This window comes from Crocodylus siamensis, chromosome 12 (genome assembly GCF_052110815.1).
Source record: "Crocodylus siamensis isolate JL-2025a chromosome 12, ASM5211081v1, whole genome shotgun sequence".
Classification (NCBI taxonomy): Eukaryota; Metazoa; Chordata; order Crocodylia; family Crocodylidae; genus Crocodylus; species Crocodylus siamensis.
In genome coordinates, this window is record NC_143406.1 from 47,678,159 (window position 1) to 47,693,601 (window position 15,443).

A 15,443-nucleotide genomic window follows, 5' to 3' on the forward strand; every position below is an offset into this window, starting at 1 on the left:
GCACACCATTCACTCCTGCTTGTTGACCAAATGAAAGGGAATGAAATTGTAGAACAAGCTGGGCTATATTACATAGGGGTCAATTTTCCAAGCAGTTTTCTGATCTTCGTGCCTGATCCAACTCCACTGAAGTTGATGGAAAACTCACATTCATATATATGGCGGTGGAATTCAGTCCTTAGAACTATTACCGTATTGAACACAGGCAACTCACTCCGAGATCATTGAGATTTTGATATCGAAAAAGAGATTAGCCAGGGACGGCAGGCAGTTATTTTGGGCAGAGGGCCGCTTGCTGAGTTTTGGCAAGCCATCAAGGGCCTCATGACAGGCAGCCCAGGGCAGATAAATATTAATTTTCTAAATCTTTTAGGGGCCCTGCAGGCCAGATAGAATGGCCTGGCGGTCTGCATCTGGCCCCTGGGCTGCATTTTGCCCACCCCTTGTCTTTAGATGCTACTAGCTACGAGGCTAGGAACAGATGTTGCATTTATCTCTGGACAGTTTTGCCTCTGTTTTTCCCAGAACGGAATTATTTTGGGATTGGCATGTACGTGTGCGTGTCTCACTCTTCTCATCAGGGCTTAGTGAGTGGCTGAATGCGCTGCTAGTTTTTTGCCATTGATTCAGTGATGCAATCCCAGGGCAACCATTCAGACACACTGCTGTGTGCCAGGATAAACGCCAGTACTTCTTATCCCATGAACCTTTTTAGGATTTATCCTGGGAAAACAGACACAGTGTGCATCTACATGAGACGCTTAATGTGCAGTAGCCTAATAACACTGTGCAGTAGCGTGCCAGGCAGAAACCGTGCTAATACGCTACTCTGCAATAGTATTAGGCTAATGCATAGTAAGCATCACTAAAAACCCATGCGCTGGTGCTACTGTGCAGTAACTCTAGTTACTGCTCCTTTAGTTAGTACTTCATAAAGCAAGTACTAAATTAAACTGTGTGGTAACTACCGCACATTAATAAACATGTAGATGCTCCCAGTGATGTCTAAGTGGTTGGACTTTGTCCTGAGTGGAAAAAGGTTTCTCCTGGAGCAAATGTAATGTCTGTTTGTAGTGACCTATCTCTTTGCTTGTCAAAGTTTCATGCTTTGTATTATCAAAAAAAAAAAAGACTGAATAGTGATTTGTTGTAGGGGAGATGTTGGTGTTAATAAATCTTCATGCCTGCAGCACGCATGTTCTAATGAACTCTGCTGAATAATGGGGCTTGACAGCGATCTGTATGAGGTAGGAGAGAAGGTCATCAAGACAGGCTCTTATTTGATGCTGTTGCATAGAGACTTCTTTAATGTCCTATCTCTGCTACTGTGACAGGGCTGTCAGCTTATAGCACATCTTGCTAGATGGTATCAACACATCCCGTAATTTTAGAATAGGTTCCAGGGCAAGAACCATCTGCAGATGATATTTAGGGAAATGAAGCTATATTGGCTGCCAGAAAATTTGCTGGGTTTTCTTCAGGGCCCTTTAAGAGTGTAACGGAAAAAAGAGGGACAAACTCATGAATTCGCTCCTCCCATACTGTGGAGTTGCAAAAGCAATGACCCTGGCAAGCATCTTCAGCCATCGGCACCAGATGTTCTCCCCGGCCCCCCCACATCTGCCTTTGTGGTGATAACTTTGAGAAGAAACTTTGAGGGGCAAGGAGTTTCGCGAGTGATACCTCTGATTGGGTCAACTACATAGTTGGGTGGGGTATCAACAATTTTTCAGGTACCATGTAGCCTTCCTTTGTGGATTAGCTTCATATGTTGGTCGTAGTTTGGCTTTTTAAATTTTTTTTTTGGATGTTATTGAGAAAAGACAATCATTTTCTATGAGGAGATATCTAGACCCTGGTATTTGGTTGGGCGGCCATCCTGAGTGTGTTTCTATAGACTTTATTTCCTGTGTCGATTTGTGAATTTGAGTGTGCTTTGAGCAGAATAAGGCTCTTGTTCAAACATGTGTTTCTTGGAAAGAGAAGTTCTGATCAAAGTTGGCAAAACCCTCTGATTTTGTGAAGGATATATATATATTTTTATTCATTTCTGCAGCTCACTTCCTGTTGAGCGAGGTCTGGTGCCACAGACTGACACTGTTGGCCTTCATGTACCATTTGTACCTCCTGTTGGCCTATTTGAGATCTGCGTGCCATGCATTTCTCTTGCTGCTGTACAGTAGTGTTTTCAGTGTAGAAGGGCTGGTGCCCTGACTTAGCACAGGTCTCTGAGAGATTTATAGATTTGCAAGACCAACAGGACTAGCCTGACCCCTGCTATGACACAAGCTATAGACTGTCCATGCGTTCTTTTCCCTTCCAGGTCCAATAGCCATGTCTGAATTTAAAGCCTATTTTATTTTAGGAAAAAGTTTCCTATCTTGACTGAGATATTTGCAATGGGGGGAGAATCCACCAAAACCTCCGGGGAGTTGTCCTCACTTTTGAATCAACCTCAGCTTTAAAAGATGGCACCTCAAACTCTCGCTAGAAATATTGCAATTGAGTTTTCAGTGGTTGGATCTTGCCATACCTCTGTCCAGTGGATTGAAGAGCCCTGGTTATCAAATACCTGCTCTCCATTTAGCTGTTTCCAGATTGCAATCAAATCACCCATTAACCTTCCCTCCGAGAACTCAGTACATCGAGTGCTGAAGTGTTTTACCATTAGACGTGTTTCCCAAATGTCTAATCTTTCTCATGACTGTTCCCTGAACCCTCTCCAATTTTTAGACATCTCTTCTTGGAACGGGGGAAGCCAGAGCTCGACGTTGTATTGCAGGTGCGGAGGTAACCGGATCCCCTTGTTCCTCGTTGCTGTTCCCCTGGTTATACATCCAGAGAATGTGTTCACTCTCTTGGCTTGAATGAAACTGGGGGCTCGTGTTCACTGATTATTTCTACCTCCCCTCTGCTTCCCCTCAACGTCTTTTTTCTTCCAAGATGCTGCTTTCCAGGATAGAGTTCCCCATCCTGGCATGTTGGGCTTTATTCCTTGTTCCTGTGCCTTCCCTACCCTGAATTGCACATACTTTGCTTGCCCCCAGCTCACCAAGAAACCCAAATTGTTGCGTCTCTCTAGCATATTTATCCCTCCCACCAGCTTTGTGTTATCTGAAGATTTTGCTGCCTTCCAGGTCCCTGATAAAAGCATTAGCTAGTGCCAGGGGTGTAGGTTGTAGCTGTGTTGGTCTAAGGACATAGGTAGACAAGGGTCTTTGGGTAAATGTAATATCTTTTATTAGCCCAACTCAAATAGTCAGAAAAACCCTTAGCTGGTGCCAGCCGTGGCAGGGACCTTGATGGAAACGGATCTGCTTGATGCTGATTCTTCATTTACTGCTGGGTTTTGTGACATCACGGCTAGTTTTTAATCCACTTAAAGCGTGCTCTGTTGATGCTGGGTTTTTTTTTTTAATTGCTGTGGTTTTTTTAATCAAAATGTTATGTGCTCCTTACAGAAGTCTTAACTCTGCTACCTCAACACTGTTCCCTTTACCAGCCAAACATGCCACGTCATAAAGATATCTGACATGTTTGTCAAGACCTGTTTTCCACAAGCCCATTCTGACTGCCTTAATTATATTACTTTCTTCTAGTCCTTTATTAAACAAGTCCTGGGTCAGGCTCCATAAATCCGAGATGTCCTTGGGTGCTTTCATGATAAGCTCCCATTACTTCTCGTCAAGGGCTTGTATTTCCCATGGTTGGTAGTTCATCAGAAGAGCTGTTAAGTTTCTTTTTAGTATCAGGGGTGTAGGTTGTAGTTGTGTTGGTCTAAGGGAATAGGCAGACAAGGTTTTTTGGGTAAATCCGGTATCTTTTATTAAACCAACTCAAATAGTTCAAAAACTTCTTAGCAAGCTTTCGGGCACAAACACTCTTCATCCTTCTGTCATCTCCTTGGTTGGCTACAGGGTCAAGCCCCTTGAGAGAGGCTTTCCAAGAATTGTTTAGCTGGTCGATCTCCCATCTTTGCAACCATATTGTGTTGGGATTTCATCTGAGTTATATTGGGTCTTCATAGGCTTTCCATAATTCCCTCTGACATCTTCCCTACACCCCTGTGAAATAAAGGAGCCCCTAACTGAATTTCAATCGGTGAAAAGGAATAGTGACAGGCTAGATCCTAAAGTGGTAGAAAGTGGTACATCTGCTTCACCTTCAACTACTAATTCATGCCAGTTGAGGAGCTGGCTTCTTATAACTTGTGCTTTGAGTCTCTGAAATACATATATATTTTTTTAAGGTTATCGGTTCTACCAGTAAGTACTGTCAGGATCTCCAAATGCCTTCCCACACTGCATTTCTGCTTTTCTTTTTCTTCCTTCCTTACCTCACTGCTGATGCACCTGGTTGCGAAGCACCCTGGGCCATGTGTTGCTATCCCGTGCCGAATCAGGGTGTGCATACAGCACCTGCTACCTGAGGCCTGACCCTTCACCTGCAGCTCCCCAATCTGGTTTTAGGTCTGTTCTGCTCCTCTTCTTGCTACTTCCAATTTTATTAGCTGGCAGCCGACTCCTGCTTTTCACGTTCTATCTTTCTTCAGGGTCTGAAAGTGTCTGCCTGCGTGTCTGAGCACAGTGGAGTCCAGAGACAGCCCCAAACAACGTTTCATAAAAGACCTGCAGGAGCACGTGGTCTGGGTTACGAGCGTTTCCGTCTGCGCTTGAGAAACCCATAATATTGTTTTCTGAAACGTTGAATGCATCAGCGGAACCAGTTCCCCTCGCTCCGTTACAGCAACAGCCCTTTGCTCTACACCATCTAGTGCCCATCAGATGAACCTGTCCAGGGGCAGGGAGTATCCTATTGTTTTTTATTCTGTGGTTATGCAGCGCCAAACATGCCAATGTCCCTGTGATGCCCCGAGACCCCACGGTAATATGGAAAAATGCTTATCCGAAGGTAGCAGGCGACTGGTCGTGGTGTTCACGTTCGTGAGCATGAGAAGGATTTTCATTTTCTTGCTTGCCAGCCTGCAAGTCTGAAGTTGGGCCCTGAAAATGAGTAGCTGTTGTTTGGAAATCCCAGGCTTCGATCTTTTGTATCACAAGGGTAATAAAGTCTTCAGGATGCTGTCCCAGGACACAAGCGTGCTTTTCTGCCAAAGCAATGGTATAATTAAGGTAATATAGGGAGGTAGGCAGATCTCCCCTAATTGTGTGCAGACGATAGAGCTTGGCTCAGCCTTTTGACTAGTGAAGCTTTCCTCAATTTGGGATATTGTGATCCTAATCAGAGACCTTTAACCGCACATCAAAGCAGATGCTCCGAACCTGCATACCTTGGGGCTGGCATGGCCTGATTGCACGGCCTCGTTAGCAGGCTCATCTCTGACCAGGTGTCTTTGCTGCTGTGGACGACTGATTCCTTTTTTTTTTCAGTCTTCATCGCTGAGGGAAAGAAATTTAATCCTAATATTACTGCCGGCCATGGAGCGGAGCCGCTGATTTGGAAATTTCACTCTGTTGTTGCTCTGTGATATCAGTGCAGGGCAACCTCTGCTACCTGCTTATTTTGCTGCCGATCTCTAACCTGAGGTAAAGCAGACCTGTCATTAGTGTAGCCATCTGTGTTTAAATCTATTGGCTTCCTTCCCCTTGTCCTCTTTTGTTTCCCTAATTACATTGATTGCATCAAAATGTCCATCGCAGGTCCTCTACTTAGTTCCCAGAGTGGTGCATCCTGTCCTCTTGCTTTGTTTTAATATTAAATCTTAATATGAGAACCCAGGGGGCCCAAGCCATTGAGAAAGAGGGGGGTGTGATGGATCCTGAGCTCCCAAGTCTGAGTGCATTTGAGTTTGAAGCAATCGGGACTCGTGGGAGAGGTGATATCTTTTGTTAAGACCAACTCAATTTTTGCAAAAAAGTAAAATCTTCGAAGGTCACTTTTCAGTTCATCCAGGGCTGCATGAGCCTGTGTGTCAGACCCTTTCCGCTCCTTTCAGGGCTTGCTTTGCTTCTCTTTCTACTTCATGCCCCTGCAACAGGGGCGTCCATGGGGAGATGGGGGGCTCAGCAGCCCGTGAATGGAGGCTGCCAGTCATCGCAGACTGGCTCGACCTGGTGCCTGGGTCTAGCCGTGGGGTCCCTGGGTCTGGCTTCTCCATTCTAGGTACCCGTTGCCGTCATCCTTTGCTCACGGTATTTGTATCGCATAAGTATCTGGCTGCCCTAATTGGGGCTCGGAGCCCTGTTGTGCTACGGCTGTGCACCAGCAATAAACGGGCAACCCCATCTGAAAGGGCTCACAACCAAAGCAATCGAATTACCAGATGGAGATTAAATAGCATTGTTTGGCAACCCAGCTTTCCCTCTCTCTCACTTCCCCAAGGCTGACATGGGCTGAAGAGAGGGAAATACAAATGCACGCTTTTCTTTTTATAACTACTGATAAGGCGGCCTTGTCTCTCATCTTGACAATACGCCCCGGCTCTTTCCCTCCTACCTAGCACCACTGCCTTGACCTCACAAGTCCCTCCTAGACTTGCACAGTATTCGTTACCGCTAGAAACACCACGCACAGGATTAGCAACTCTGTTTGGTCCCAGATAACGAGGACTCCTGTTTCCCTGATGCACCACGTGCCGCTCTGTCCCAGGATCTGTTATCATACCATCCGTCCCCTGTCGCCCATGTACCAACGTGTCGTGTTCCCCTGAGCTTTATATGCCCAATTATTTAAGCTCAACAGGAACCAGGACTCATGGTAGTGGTGATGATATTTTTAATTAGGCCAGCTAGATTTTTGCAAAAAAAAATCTTTTTTTTTAAAGAATTTTTTTTGGTCCAAATCTAGTTGGTCTAATAAAAGATATCACTGCGACCACGAGTCGTGGCTCCTTTTGCCTGTAGACCAATACAGCTACAACCCAGATGCCTTAAGATCAATAGGAAATGGGAAGGACCTTGTAGCTTGAAAACTTCCTTTCCAAAGACCCCAAAGGATGATAAATGAAATACGGGCCCAGAAGTACCATGGCCCCTAAAAAATGGTAGTTCTACCCCGTGCCACTTTCCATTGATAACGTACGGTTCACACTCTGTGGTTTCACCAACGTGTTTCTCATGCTGAGATGCTAATTTGGAGCATAAAGGAAATGAAATAATTGTTTTTTTGGTTTTTTTTCTTGCAGGGGTTGATTAAAATCCGAGGTGACCGCTGCTGGAGGGACTTGACCTGCATGTATTATCATTATGAGGTAAGTGGTTTCTTGTGTACTTTACTCTGCAGGTAAATCTCTTTTCCCTATGTCTCGACTTCTAGCCGGTCGCAGTTGTTTCCTAGGCTGATGTTTCTGGGGATTTCTCTTGAACGTAATCAGTAACCATGTGTGAGCTCTAAAACGCAGCTTTGTTCCCCCCACAAACCCATGAAACCCATTCCTCCCTCTCTGGTTTGAATCAGGAGTCACACCATGAGACCCAGTGGAGTTCCCCACTGCATAAAAGTACCTCCAGTGGAGACCCGTCTTTTCTGTTGGATTTCTGTAGGTATTTTGGGTTGTTTCCCTCCGAAACATTTTTAGCTTTATGCGACTGAATGAAGTTTTTCACAAGCCTTTCTAATGAGCGCACAAAGGTTTATTATGCTTGGAAGGACTGATTTAATGAGCCAGCTTCCTGCCCATGAAATTTGGAGGAACCAGTTGCAGTCATATCGTATCGTTAGCGTTGGCGCTCAGAAGCGGCGCCAGATGAATGGGCTTTGCAACCGGTGGACCGTCTTGTTCATTTTGGGTAGATGGAATATCTGCTCGCTTTTTTTCTTTTCTTTTTTTTTGCCTCCCAAGTGGGGTGCTTTTATATAGTCCAGGCTCGATGTTTTAAAAAATGACTGGTCATTTGTAATTGTCTCTGTTTTTTCAGTAGTCAAGTCCAGGCCTCCTGAAGGGAAACGATTTTTCAGCAAACAGGTGCTCAACACTTCCTAGGACTGAGGCCTCTTTCCGGAGCATCAGGTCGATACCCCAAAACTGAGGCTCTCCAAGTTGCTAGTGGCTTTTGAAAAAATCTTGGCTCATGTTTTGGTTTCCTCCCTTGCTTGAGGTTTGCACTGAAGTCAGTAGGAGCTTGTTCCAGTCAGGACTGTGTAACAGTCTTGGGATCTGGCCTTAAGAGCTATCGTATGGGTGAGAGGAAATATAGGAAATTCCTCCACAGCGTTGTTAAACGGACTTAGTTTCTTTTTCCAAAATGCGGCTGTACTTGAGCAAAAATGGGGCACACACACAAGTGCTATGAATGATGCTGAGCTTGAATCATTTGGATCTCCTTAGATATCTATATGCTGTTTTCTTTGCTTGCTGAAATCCATCCTAGCGATTTTTCTTTTGCAGAAAATACCTACCACAATTCGTAATCGGGCTCCAGGAATTTATTACAAAAAGAGCAGAAACACCCTGAATTTTTATGGCCATAATCTGGATTTGCAGCTGATCACAACTCAGGATTAGGAGGAGGAAGATACCGGGAAAATGGTCAGATAAATCTGGTTCCTTGGGTGCATAATCAAGTTAACTCAGTGAAAAGGGCTGTATCCCAGCCCAAAGTGCTGTCCACACCAATCATATGTCAGAACAAGGCCTTAATTTCCAAAACACAAGAAATGAGATAAACATGACCAGTTGCTAGTAACATTTCCTTTTACCATTTTTAGGCTAGTCAAATGGGACTGAATTCTGTGAAATAAATGTGCAGGGTGCTAGGTTGGAAACCCAATTGTGACATTTTTGGTTATTAACCTATTTTTGGTATGTATATATTTATTTTAAATATTGAAAGGAGATATTGCATATGGGTAACAAGCAGCGAGGCTGGCATAGCATAGTGTCATTTCTATTATTCTTCTGTTGCCATTAATTAATTGAGTTCTTTGGAGTCGTCATAATGCATGAGGGCATCTAAAGGTTTTAGATGTGCAGACCCTGCAGGGGTACCCAAAGCTGGCCACGGCAGACTGTCCCCAGCTGTCTTCTGCTTTGGGAGGGTAACAAAAGCCCCTGGGACTATTCAGACAAAATCCAACTCAACCCAAGATCACTGGGATCCCATCACCATCTCCCTCGAGTGACCCAAACCTTCAACAGTCATCCTGAGTCGTCTTAAAAAAAATTGGAAATCAAAACCAGAATCAGCTCTGAAGCCCGGAAAGTTAATTGAGACCAGTTCCGTTGTGTCCATAATGTAGGATCACCCACCTGCAGAAATAAGTAATCAGGAAGAGGGGCACAGAGCAGATCACATTATCAATTATTTAAATCTACTACAGATAAAAGAAAGAGGTCAAATTGAAACTCTTGGAGATGAAGGACCATAATATACCTGCTGATTTTGAACTGCCCCCTCCTTCCCCCCCAGCATGCTGTTCTTATTACATTTTGGATAGAAATCTTTGACAAAATTCTCACCAGGCAGCCAGCCTAATGGGAAAGGAGCATTGAACTTGCTTGTTGTTTTTTCTCAGCGTTTGGTCTTTCAGATGAGACGTGAAAGCAACAACCCAGCCATTTGGGGGTTATTAAAGTCCTGGAGCATAGACCAGTTCCACCTCTGGTAACATTTCTATTTGGTTGGTTCATCACAGGCAGCTTGACAGAGAGGCTGTAGCCCAGAAAAAAATATTCTTGGCATAATGCTGGCTTATATGTCCACCTGAAATAAAAACCCGTCACCCCCAACCCTGAAACTCTTGTCTTCTCCCTGGTTATTCTAAAGCCAGACCTTTCCATATCAACCTTTGTATCGCCAGGTTGTACCACTAATGATTTGCACCAGTGGAAAGAGTATCTTCATCCCTTTAGCAACTTAGTTCATGCCTATTTACCGGCTGCCATTCCAGTCCTGTTGTGGCCATGCTGCAGGGAGAAGGTGGCCTGGAGAAGTTCAGTACAGAAGGGTGAATCAGCATCAAATGAAATGGTGAGAGGAAAAGAGATGGAGAAGAGACCATAGACGCAGATGACTTTGCAAGGCAGGGAAGATACAGGACGGGGGAGGGTGCTCGTCTTGAAAATGATAAAACTGGGTCTTGGCCCAACTTGCAGGTGGAACGGAGCCAAGTTGAGCCTGGGTTGATGTCTCTTGGCCACCCCAGCTCTCGTCTTCCAGCCCTGTGTCCAATCCAAAATCTACATGTACTCACTTGCCAAGAGAATTAATAAAAACACATGGCCCCCGTCTCGTCCATGCCGAGCCTACGCTGCACTATTTATTTGTGTAGAACTAGCAGCTACGCTTGTGGAAAATAACATTTCCACTTTGTTGGAAATCATGTATAAAATGTTTTTATGGCTTGGGTAATTAAACAGAGCGTACTTCCCCCCGCTTCCCTCCCTTTCTTTATAATGCTGGGGGCCTTAATCCAAGCCTTTATGGAGAGCCATTCCCCAGTTTCAGTTTGGATGGCTTCAGACCCTCTATTTATGCTGTTCTAAGGAGGAAATGGCCAAGCATACCGTTCACACTGAAATGGTGTTTTCCAGCCTGTGCTGCTTGCTAGATGATGGATGCTCCTTTTTCTTGAACAAGTAGGTGCACTCATGTAGCTGGAGGAGCGGAAGCAAAAAGACACTGGCGTTCACATAAAATGCAGGATATGTCTGATATTTTCCCTTCTGCTTTTACATGCTTAACAGCCACTCAGCCAACCAGAAACCTGGAGACGGCAAGCAGAGAGTCTATAAATTAATCGTAGCTCAAAGTGCATCACAAGTTCTCTTCTCACCTTGGCCAGTCAGTTTGAGCAAGCTTCCTAACCACTTTCTGCCTTAGTGTCTCCACTTCTGAAAATGGCAATACTTATGTCTGTTGGGGAAGTCATGAGTTTTAATGACATGCTTATACTTTGGAAGGGACTTGGCATATACCTATACCCCTGCTTTGCGCACACAATAGAGCATGTACACCTTGCCAGTGAGGTGCACCTATGGGTTGAGTATTCGGATGCAGCAGGCAGACGTGTGTAAATGTGCATGCATAATGGTGAGTTAGCAGCTTTAGCATGTCATAGAAAATTCAGGTTGGAAGGGACTTCAGGAGGTCACATCTAGTCCGAACCCCTGCTCCAAACAGGACCAGCCCCATCTGTAGCATCCCAGCCTATATCATCTGACCTGCCAATTGCTACTGCTTGGTATTATTCATTAGCGCAGCAGGAACTGCTGGGGTCAGATTAACTGTGCATTGTGCTTCTTCTAGTCCTTTGACCACTTGTTAAATTGGTGGCCTTTTGGCTATATTTGGTGAAAGCTGTTCATTGCCATTTATTTGCTTAAAGACTGTCCGTTTTTAGTAAATGTGAAGGTGGTGGTAGTCGTTATCGTTGTAGTCGTTGCCTATCGCCTATACGTATGCAGTTGCTTATAGAATAGAGCTAGTTAATGCTTATGCTGGAGCTATGGCTTTGTTCTTCCTTGGTTTTAACAGGCGCAGAAGCGGGTTCACAGAGCTGGGTGAGGCAGGTGCCATGCCCTTTTGCAACTCCCCTGCAATGGGGAATCCCCACTTATCTTCTTGCTAATTGAGCTGGCTTCTGTGCCATTTTCCATGCAACCTCTGGCTGGAAATGGCAGGATTTGGTTGCAAGAGCATTGCTGAGCTGGAGGTTGTTCCCGGGGCACTCTGGGTTGGTGGACGTTTGCCATCTGGAGCAGATTAGGGTAGCCTTCTGGACTGCTCTAACTTGCATCAGGATTGAGGGCTCAGCAGAGGTCCTGTCTGACTCCAAGGGGCTGCTTTCTGGTCCATGCTTCTCCATATTGAGAACAGCACAGGCTCTGGCCCACCGTTTGCCAATTCTGCTTTTCCGCTCAGTTGGCATAAAGGCGATGGCTGTATGTGCTCCAATTAGGGAAGTCCCAATGAAGGGCTGATAGCTGGAACAGCCGTCCATGGGTGCAGATGTCCGAACGGCGCTCTCATTTCGTGGAACACCTTGCAGCCATATGTGCTGGCACGGGAGGGGAAAGACACATATGCAAAGTCAAACACAGTCCAAGCAGAGCCTGTGTTCCCCGTTTCCAGCCGAGGAGGTGATCAGATAATCTGTGCTTGCATCTTTTCTCCTGCCAGGGGGCTGGTGTAAAGTCCTTTCCCTGGGGTACCTTCTCCAGAGATGCGTTTTCATAGCAATTGTTCATGGACTGTTGCTGAACCATACACAGGGAGGATTGTGATAAAACAAAGCCTTTAGCTGGTAGGAGCTGCTTTGGAAGCAGCCAGAGCAGAAATGGCTGTGCAGAGGGAAGGAGACAGAACAGAAAGAGGGTAAAAGTTGGAGAGAGTCCAGAGGAGGGTAACAAAAATGGTTTGGGGGCTGGGGGACAGGCCTGGTGAGGAGAGGCTGAGGGAAATGGGCTGATTGAGTCTGCAGAAGAGAAGACGGAGGGGGATTGAACAGCGGCCGCCACCTCCCTGCAGGGGGGCTGCAAAGAAGATGGAGCTGGACTGGTCTCAGTGGGGGCAAACAACAGGACAAGGAGCAATGGGTTCAAGCTGCAGCAAGGGAAGTTGAGGTTGGATATTAGGGAAAACTCTCACTAGGAGGGTGGTGAAGCACTGGTGGAGTCTCCATTCTTGGGGGTTTTGAAGACTTGGCTCAACAAGACTTCGGCTGAGCTGATGTAGTTGAGGCTGGTCCTGCTTGGAGCAGGGGGTTGGACGATGTGACCTCCCAAGGTCCCTTCCACCACTCATTTTCTATGATTGTCTATATTTCTGTGACAATGGAGCCATCTTTACCCCAGCTTTTGTTTGAATCTGGAGCCATGCAAGAAAGAGTGAGGTCCATAGAGCCCAGGCAGTGCCCTTCCCTCCCTGCCTCGTGTGACCTGAATTGGGGTATTCAAGCAGAAGCCAACCAGAGACTCCACTGGTTCTGGGTTGTAGCCGAAGAGAGACCTTTGGTTATTCCAGATGTGCAAGAAGGGCTCTTACTGAATCTGTCCGGGGTTGCTGTTTGCTCCAACCCCCTCCTGTCCCAGTGCTGGCAAAGCAAGGCTGCAGGTCGAGACATGCAGCATTTTGTTGTTGACCCGAGATGAGGCTTGAGGAAATGAGGTTCCTTTGTCAGCTTGCCATATTTTCCTGTGTAGAAGATGAGTAGCATAACTGAGGATGGGTGACACAAGGCACCAGCTATGGGCACCAACGTAGAAGGGGGCACAAGAATGACAGATGCTGCCTGGTTCCCCCTCCAGATGTGCCTGCCTTGGTTAATATTTTGCCTGTCCATCCATCCTGCAATCTCAGGCTTTTCCCTGCATGGGTGCATGAAGCCTCATGATGCCTTGCAGATTAGACAGGATAGTGCATGCAGGCAGGTGTGGGAGGGAGGAGCAGAAAGGCAAAGAAACTCCTAGCACGCGTATGGGGCTAGGTTGGGAATGGGCTTCTGGGTCTCTGCTCCTTCATCCAGAAGAACATTGTTTCAGTCTGAGGTGGTGCTGTGCTTAGGATCGTGCTGAGATGCAAAGCCTAGATTGATGATTGCTAAATAGCAAATGCAAGAGCCCTTTGATTTTAAGAAGAATTTTTTAAAAAAAGGAAAAAAAGCATGGACGTTGCCCTACAAGCCTTTTTGGGGGTGGGGAGAGAAGCACTTGGGTCCTGCTTTAGGCCATCTGAGTTTGTCAGGCTGCCGGCAAAAGCCTTGCTGGTCTTTGTGTGAGAGCAGCACAAAATTAGGGGGTCACTTCTTGCAATTTCTATTAGTTGTTGCTAATTATTCTGCAACCATTTTCCTCAATAAGGCCTGTCAGTCAGTCCTCCAGCCTTTCGCGCACCGCAGATCTCCACTTCATCCAGAAAGCCCTCTAGAGCACAATGTCTTTTGTGCTTAATTATGGGCTCGCTGACTGATAGCTGTGCTGATAAAGCATGAGAAGGAAGTTTTCTGATTAGTTCCCATTTGTTTCTTTAACTACCCTTCTGATTTCTTCCCCTTCTTCCTCTTCCCTTGAGAAGGATTCATTAGATTTGTGGTATGTACAGTCCTTCCCTCCCCCCCACCCCTTTTTTAACCTGTTATGAAATGATAAGTAATTAAAAACTCATTACCTAGCAATTAATTTTCATGCAATGGCAAATTATTTATTTATTGCAACCTTAATGTTCTGGCATAGGTTATACTCTAAGTACTTGCATCTTAATAAGGACTCAGATGTTTCTGAAGCCCATTTAAGCTGGAAATCTGATCTCCCATTCAGAGCATCTGTTTAGTCACAAATTAATGAGGAAAAAAAAAAGAAAGCATTTATAATAAACATCCCAGGCATAATGCAGTGCATGGGTCTAGGAAGATTATTTTTAATAACTCATCCTAACGTGTATATAGCCCTATAATTTTACAAATATGGCACTTCATGGACATCATCTCTCTGCTGAACTGAGTTCTAACGGGATGAATGGTTAATGGGTGTTTAAGGTAGTAAATTGCATGCGCAAGCTCTTGTTTCAATTTGAGGGAGAACGCCATGAAGAGTATGGCTGGAGATGGATGCCAAAATATTGAGTAAGCCTTTCTGGGAATCATCTATTCCAGACAGAGAGCCAGGTCTTCCCCTTGGGGTAGATGGCAAAGTGGAAATGAGAACTCCTCCTATTGCAAGCATTTCTAGCCAACCGCCCCTCAAACTCCACTGCCTGCTGTCTGTCTTGGTTGTGGTTATGAAAAAAACATTTCATGTTCCAGTGAGCAGAGAAGGAATAGGCTTTCGTGCACGCCGTGTGAAACTTCCCCTGCCTCCTATGCGTGCCAGGAGAAGGGAGAAGACTTTTTTGTTTCAAGCCCCATGATAAAATATTGCTTGTAAAAACAGGTGTCTTGCAAATCCATAGCAGGTTGCTGAATAACGAATTGATTGGGACCTGTATGCATTTAATTTCTTTGGGTATTAGAATTCATTGAAACAACATCCTGTCCGTCAGTGGAGAAGAGGATGGAGGGCATTGCAGGGCATCCCATCCATCAGTGGAGAAGAGGATGGAGGGCATTGAAGGGCATCCTGTCCATTGGTAACGAAGAGGATGAAGGGCAGGAGGGGAAGGAACTAGATCAGAATGTGGCAAAGAAAGAAAGAAAATGCAAGAAAATAAACTAATGCAGTTAGCTACTTAGACCTATGGCTTCATAAACGTGGCTTTATAAACAGGGTGTATTAACCCTAACCCTACCCGTGAAGAGGTGTGGAAATCCAGTGGGATGTGTGTGCAGGTGTTTGCAATGTGATCCCACAAGGCAGCGCAGATCAAAGTAGGCCCCGCTTTGCCTTCAGTTCTGCTCGCGGCGCACACAACCGAGCTGTGCGGTAGCTGGGTACTGTAAAGGTCAGGGCTCCTTCAGGATCTGAATGCAAGAACAGATGGATTCTTTGCTGCCTTTAAAATTTGAAAATGAGGAAAATGTGATGGTCTGATGATTGTGTAGGTTCCAGA

General features: G+C 45.5%; 1 protein-coding gene across 2 annotated transcripts in view; it reads left to right on the forward strand.

Annotated features, from left to right (window-relative positions):
• The window catches only part of LMF1 (lipase maturation factor 1), a 294,472-nt gene that overhangs the window by 109,113 nt on the left and 169,916 nt on the right, over positions 1 to 15,443 (forward strand). For both annotated transcript variants that reach the window (XM_090023611.1, XM_090023610.1), the window contains one exon: positions 7,145 to 7,210. In XM_090023611.1, coding sequence (XP_089879737.1) covers positions 7,145 to 7,210 — 66 coding nt within the window. The remainder of the gene's footprint in view (positions 1 to 7,144; positions 7,211 to 15,443) is intronic.